The sequence below is a fragment of the Ambystoma mexicanum genome, chromosome 3p (assembly GCF_040938575.1).
Source record: "Ambystoma mexicanum isolate Mex_15411 chromosome 3p, UKY_AmexF1_1, whole genome shotgun sequence".
In the NCBI taxonomy this organism is placed as follows: domain Eukaryota; kingdom Metazoa; phylum Chordata; class Amphibia; order Caudata; family Ambystomatidae; genus Ambystoma; species Ambystoma mexicanum.
Genome location: NC_090925.1, coordinates 788,868,914 through 788,875,738, shown reverse-complemented (window position 1 = coordinate 788,875,738; position 6,825 = coordinate 788,868,914). Strand labels below are relative to the sequence as shown.

The 6,825-nt window shown below is 49.0% G+C and overlaps 1 protein-coding gene across 1 annotated transcript; it reads right to left on the bottom strand.

The window, feature by feature from the left end:
* Positions 1-1,273: 1,273 nt before the first annotated feature.
* Positions 1,274-6,582, bottom strand: LOC138580885 (hemoglobin subunit beta-2-like). The gene is made up of 3 exons (XM_069651778.1): positions 5,901-6,582; positions 4,608-4,830; positions 1,274-1,595 (listed from the first exon to the last, which is right to left on the bottom strand). Exons 1-3 carry the CDS (start codon positions 5,990-5,992, stop codon positions 1,467-1,469), a joined length of 444 nt encoding a protein of 147 aa, XP_069507879.1. The 5' UTR covers positions 5,993-6,582; the 3' UTR covers positions 1,274-1,466.
* Positions 6,583-6,825: the final 243 nt, after the last annotated feature.

Sequence of the window (6,825 nt, the reverse complement as noted above, 5' to 3'; positions counted from 1 at the left end):
CAGCTCAAAGTAAGTCATTAACTCTCAGAAGACTGCTTTGAAAAAACACTGGCATGCACTTTGAGTGCAAAGTTTCATGTTAAGGCTTGATTAAAGAGAGCTGAAAGAGTTTCATTCTGTACATTGACAGGCCAACTCTAGCGTGAACCAGAAAACGGAGTCCTTTCGCCAGTACTGCCATAGCACCTGGCACTTGGCTTGTCACTTGGGGGAATACAAGTGGATGCTTTCTAAACACACTATGCTCCCCTTATTTCGCCAAATATTATCCTCGGTAACCACCCAGGTATTTAATGATTACATCAAAATGTGAGGAATGATTAACTAGAGGCGTAACTCATGAGGGAGCCAATAACCAGAAAGGGGATGGGCCATATGAACCAAGGACCAGAGGTGGGATGGACCAGAAGAGCAACTTGTGAGGGAACCAGTGACCAGAGGGGTGATGGGCCATATGAACCAAGGACCAGAGGGGAGCGATCATCCAGGTTCCCCCAGATCAGAAGGACAACTGAGCAGAGAAGAGTGACTCACAAGGGTGTCAAGGACCAAAGGGGTGACAGAAAAGCAGAGCAACTCACAAGCCTTGCTGCCAAGTGGGTGGCCCATGCGTGACGCCATGAGCCAGTCCTGGATTTTCACTTTGCATGGAGGTCCTTCTAGGCACATACTTATAAATGGAAGAACACAAATACCAGTCCTAGCAATTAACAGGAAATGCCTGGGCTGGCTCAGTGTCACAAAGGACATGGAGATATCTGGCAGGTATGCAAGGGAGCTAAGGACCAGAGGAGAGCGACGAATCAAGGACCAGTTGGACGATGGACCAGAGAAGCCAAGGATCCTCAAAGCCAATGATGTGCTTTTATAAGTCACACATACAAGAAATTAAAATAGACACTAATTATTAGAAGAAAAAAAGCTATTTTAATAAAAAGTTCTTGAATCACAATGTAATAAAACCTGTTTCATGTGTATAACAGTGATTTTCTGACATTGGGTAGGAGTTACTTAACCGCAGGGTATAGTTTGGGAGTGGCACGCATGCTGATCGAGGGGTTAAGGGGGGGCGCAAGTTAGTGTTTTGCCCTGGGCACCATATGGACTAGAAACTGCCCTGATTATGATCACACGTGTGACTATCACTCGCCCTTTAATCTCTGCAGGAATTGAGCAATGTGTTTCTGGTAGTGGTGAGTGACGCTGATACATTCCCAGTTAATGGAAGCACTGCAGCCTCCATTGGAGGAGAAATCACACAGAACACAGAGGGTATTAGAAAGGCACTGGAACTCTTTATTGATGTTGTAAGATGTTAGCACAATTCCAAATGAAACCTCTGCCTGCGCTGCTGGAATTCACAGGCCGCCATCTACAGACCACTGTCCCCAGACGCCGTTCACGGAAGGCTGTCCTCAGGCCACTGTCACTATAGAGCAGCGTCTGCAACCACCACTCACAGGCCTTTAGTGGTAGTGCTTGGACAGGCCGGCGCAGGCCACTGCCAGGAACTTTTCCCAGGCGGCGTGCACTTCCGGGGTGAAGGCGGCTCCCAGCTTGCGGGACAAGACGATCACCAGGCAGTTTCCCAGGAGCTGAGGGAGGAAAATATAGGGTTGGTTAATGAAGGTGCAGCAAGCGGGAAACCCCACTGAGCGTGGGAATACACTGTGACATCATCGTCGGCCTTCCTAGGGTCATTTCCTAGAGTCAACTTAATGCAAACCTGGCAATTCAAGATCTACCAGTGTTGGCCAAGCAAATGCATGGCATTTATCTAACAGACACAGCAACACGGTCTTACATTTCAGCTTTGACACACAGGCAAACACATAACAACTTAAATAAGCAGATAGACAATCTTGATAATGCAGTTTCCGCGTAACCTGGCGGCCAAAAGAAACATTCTGGCAGCTGATGAGCTTTGTCGAGGGGAACATGACGTTTTCCTGGTGGCGACATGGCTTGGAGTGGGTTCATCCACATTCTCGTGCAGTGCTTCATGTGTACAACTATAAGTGCCAGGTGCCCTCCATTCTACACTGGGCAAATGGTTTAGTGTAGTGTGACGCTGACAAGAGGACCGGAAGTGCCTGTGCTAGTTTGGGATCTTGTGACTTTTTCACAACATTGCTCCTGTATATATATCACATTGAGCGTGTGAACGTTTGGAACAAAATGGAAGGATAGGAGGCGATTCAGTGCCCGATTCCTTCAAATCATGTCTGTGCCACCAGGAAAGCACAGCAGGGCCGCCAGGAAAGTTCCCGCTTCTTATGTTTTCCTCAGTGTGCAACTATGGGATGTTTCTGAGAACACCTTGTTTGGGGTGTCTGGTTACAAATGAGGGAAGGTGGCCCGCAATGCGAGCAAGCAAGCCTCTGGAAATGTAATACAATTGGGCCAATTCTGGATATTAAATATATTTTTCTATCTTTATTGACTAAATAGCTGTGCAATTGAGAGACATTTTAAGGAGAGCTCCAGCAATAATCCAACATGTTAAATATTGCACCCTATCCAGAAACAGGAGAAGGAACAAGTGCAATCGATGTGCCCAACAGAAGCAGTGCAATCCATGTGCCCATCAGAAGTGAAATCCATGTGCCCATCAGAAGCAGTGAAATCCATGTGCCCATCAGAAGCAGTGCAATCCATCTGACCATCAGAAGCAGTGCAATCCATGTGCCCATCAGAAGCAGTGCAATCCATGTGCCCATCAGAAGCAGTGCAATCCATGTGCCCATCAGAAGCAGTGAAATCCATGTGCTTATCAGAAGTAGTGTAATTAAAAAAATATAACGGTTTTGTTGGAATGATGCCTAGTTTAGGGGGTCATTACGACTTTGGAGGCAGCCCTGGTGCTATGGAGCACCATGGCTGCCTCCAAAGTCGTGTACGGGTCCAGGTAGTCGGAATGGGGATTTACCGGGTCATTCCGACCTTGGAGGACCCAGTAAGTCCCCATTCTGAAAACCATTCCCCATTCCCATTCGAGCCCCCATAGGGCTCAATGGGAATGGGGAAGGGCCCGCAAATAGCAGGCCCGTTATTAGCTCCCTGGTCTCTTAGCGGCTCCGGCTAAGGGTGGCTGGTAAAACCAGCCGGCCCTAGTGGGACCCGCTAAGAGACCTCGGAATGCGGCGGTAGGGGGTTAACAGCACTGGCATCCTTACCGGTGCCGTTAACCCCTTACCAACGACCTCCTAATGAGGCCCTATGTTTCTCTCACTTTAATTTATCTTGCGTAACAAAAGAGGACACTGCAGATTCCTCCACAGTCACACTGAGCTGAGAGCAGGGCCTCTTTTGGGTACAGCTTCTGTTTGTGCTGCAACACTTCGACCTTCCATTTTACTCGGGGGGGCAGAGGTGGGGGGGTTCTCTCCTGGCCTGCATTAGTCACAGAAATGAGGTAGGGTGCATAAGTGGCCAGTGCGGGGCGCAGCTCTGGATGCTTTTCCCAGTGAGTGATGCACTCTCTTGCTATGGCTCGCCCCAGCCTCCTGGCTCTGCAGTGGCTTCGTCTTCCACTGGGGAGGTGATCTCTGTGCAGCCACTGCAGGCTGCCATGCAAGGCTTTAGAAGGGTGCGCTGTGGTTCCGCTCTCTGTCATTGAGTGATTCGTCAGTTTGTGTCATTCGTTTTGGCTCAGAGGTGGCGCCTCAGCACTAAGCGAGGTTGCATGGCTTTGGCTCAAAAGTGGTGGGTTAGTGACACCAGTAGCTTTACTCGAAGGTTACACTGCAGCACCTCTTAGTGAGGCTTAATAGTTTTGTCTGACAGAATTAGTTTTAGTGCCAAAAAGAGGGAGCAAGGGATATTATCACAGATACATGGGAAGTGTGTTCAATAGACAATGCACACTGAAATGCGCCAGGATCGGGTGGGTGGTCTGGCCTGGGGAGTGCAGGGAGGCTCCGTTGCTCGCTCATGGTGGCACTCATTTGGCCATGCTGGCCTCCTCAGGTGTGCACAACCACACAAGTTCCCATTAGCAAAAACAAAACTGTTGGCTTTGGCAATGATTGCTTTTATACGGGGAAAGAGCCCGGTACTTCCTAGCATTCTTCCTCTATCAGACTTCTTTCCCTTTCCTCCACATCCTTTCATCTCTCTTCAATTCTTCCCTTCTTCTTCGTGCCGCCTTCTCTTTCCCAGTTACTCCAGTAATCTTGTTCCCCACACCGCTCCCACTCTCTCCATCCCACTATCCTCTCACTTGATGTATTCTTCTCTCGCCACCTCTCTTCCTCCCCAGTGTCGGCTCTTGGAGCCGTCTAAATTCTTCTAGGCCTGGGGGTGCTCTTTCCATTTCCACGGGGTGAACGCATAGAAGGATTTTCTCAGTCTAGGACCATTTCCACTCTACGGGGTTAGTCCACTGAGAAGTTTCCACCCACTCTATTCTGCTGGAGGTCATTCTTCTGAACACTGTCTCATTCCTCCCTTAGGAAAGACTCCTTGGAGGTATACTCACGCACACACTCATTTCCTCACTCTCTGATGCCACCCCTCTCAGGGCTTTACACTTTCTCCTTGAGGTCACCCCTCTGAAGTGTGTTCCTCCTCCCAAGAGTGCTAATCCTGATCAGTTTCCTCCTTACCTTGAAGTTCTGGGGGTCCACGTGGAGGGTGTCGGCGTGCAGCTCGCTTAGTTTGCTCAGCGTGTGTTTGATGCTATCTAGGTGGTGAACGGCCCCTCCCAGGGCAGTCAGGACTTTCCTGCCGTGCTCGCGGACCTTGGCATTGCCAGAAATGGCTGCCGCACTGGACAGGGATCCAAAGCTGCTGAAGTACCGCTGGGTCCAGGGATAGACTATCAGCACCCTAAGCGGCAGGAGACAAGAGGGGGGCACGTTAGGGATGTGGGAGGAACAGATGATTGAGCTTGTTATACTTATTTGCTTCAGCCATCATCTGTGATGGTGAAATACATGTAGAAACCTGCAGAGGCTCAGGGAATTGGACAGAAGCAAGTGTGATAATAGAGAGACATTGGTATTTTACACATCTACCAGTGAACAGACCTCTATGCAAGGGCCAAAGTGCAGGTTTTCATTGACACAGTAGGACCACTATACATCCTAAGCCAACAGCTCTCTCTAGCGGTGACAAGAGGTGAAGCTATGCGTATTGGCATTGTCTCTATATATACTAAGGCAAGAACCCCCTCTAGCGGTGATAAAGTTACTGCATCAGATAAACATACATCTGGCCTTTTATTATATTGTTAGATAATGATCTGCTGTCTCAGGCTCAAGACTGGAGAAAGTTAGTTCAACATTCTGGAATTTGGAAAGGTAAGTCCAAACATATCAAAATAAGAATAGTGGATTTCTAAATATGCCACGTAAGTGCTGGGGACTGTTATGCCACTTAGGAAAAGTGTGTGTCCCAAACTACAGAGGCAAGGTCCTTACATGGTTGGATTATGTCAGGGTCTAGGAGTAAGTGTTTCAATCTTGTGTAAATCATTGGCGCCAGCCCTTCCTTGGAAAAGCGCCTTGGTGTTTTGGGATGGATGAGAGGGATGTGGAACGGTGGGTGAGGGAGGGATGAAGATCATTTGAGGAAGCAGCCCATGTGAGGCTTCACGAGGGATATGGGGTGATAGGAGGTCATGGTATGAAGGGTTTTGCACTACAGCATTTAAGACAAGGAGCAGAAAGCAGAGAGAAAGGGAGGAGTGAAGAGTCAGGAATGGAGGGGATGCAAAAAAGGCCCAGGAGATAGAAAACACATATGATGGGCAGGTATATGCTGTGAAGAAACCCACATTGAATAGGAAGGGGATGAAAATGGAATAGGCTAAAGAGATTAGAATGAGTGCAAAAGTATCAAAGGGAAGGAAGTAAAGAAGTGGAGCGTGGTGTGCGCCAGCGATTGGCTCTGGTTACCTCGCCAGGGTTTCCTGCCCATCAGCCTCCACGTCCACCTGACTCCACACAGAGGTGATGGCGGCCTTCTCTTCTGCTGTCCAGTGAACCATCTTTGCTTTGGGGTCGGGTGGCGCTGTGGTCTGCTGAGTCAGATTCTGCTGCTGGAAGCTGCTTCTGCTGGAGAGTTGCCAGAGCCCCGGAGATTTATAGGGACCTCTGCCAGGTCCCACCCAGTGTTGCTCCTGCTGAGTCAGGGTGGCCCCACTTATCTCTCCTGCCAGACTCTTCCACCCCTTTCAAGCAACCTTTTCTGACCTCTTCTTTCAAAAGAAGGCATTCTTCAAGGTTTTAAGCATAACACCACCCACAAACAGCACACAGGCCACTTTATGCACCTTCTTCAGGTGAGCTTTCTGTCATGTCTGGTGGTGAGACAGTGGGAAGGACGGGCGACCATACATATAGGTCCCACCGCTTTCGCTCTCTCTCTCTCCTTCTCTCTCTCTCCTTTTCTCTCTCTCACTTGCTCTCTCTCTCTCTCACCTGGTGATATTAAAATGAATAGAGCACTTCCGACAGTAATCCTCTCGCCCTCTCCCTCTCTCTCTCTCTCCCTCTCTCTCTCCCTCTCTCCAAGTGATAGTAAAATAAAGAGAGCACTTCACAAGGAAATCCCCTCTCTCCAAGAATCAGAATGAATGACGCCATGGCAGGTCCTTCCTCTGTTGCCATGAGCACCGGGTCTCTTGCCTCTGGTGCACTACATCTGAACGCGCGTTCTCCGTGTGAAAATCATCTCGACTCTCCCGTTTATTTAGCACTCCTGGAGTAATATCTTTCCTTGGCAGTGCAGCCCTGCAAAATAGCTTTTTCTATTCTCGTGATATTGGAATACATGGACTAGTGCTCAGGGAAAGTCCGCTCTCTATGTCGCTGAGGCCGG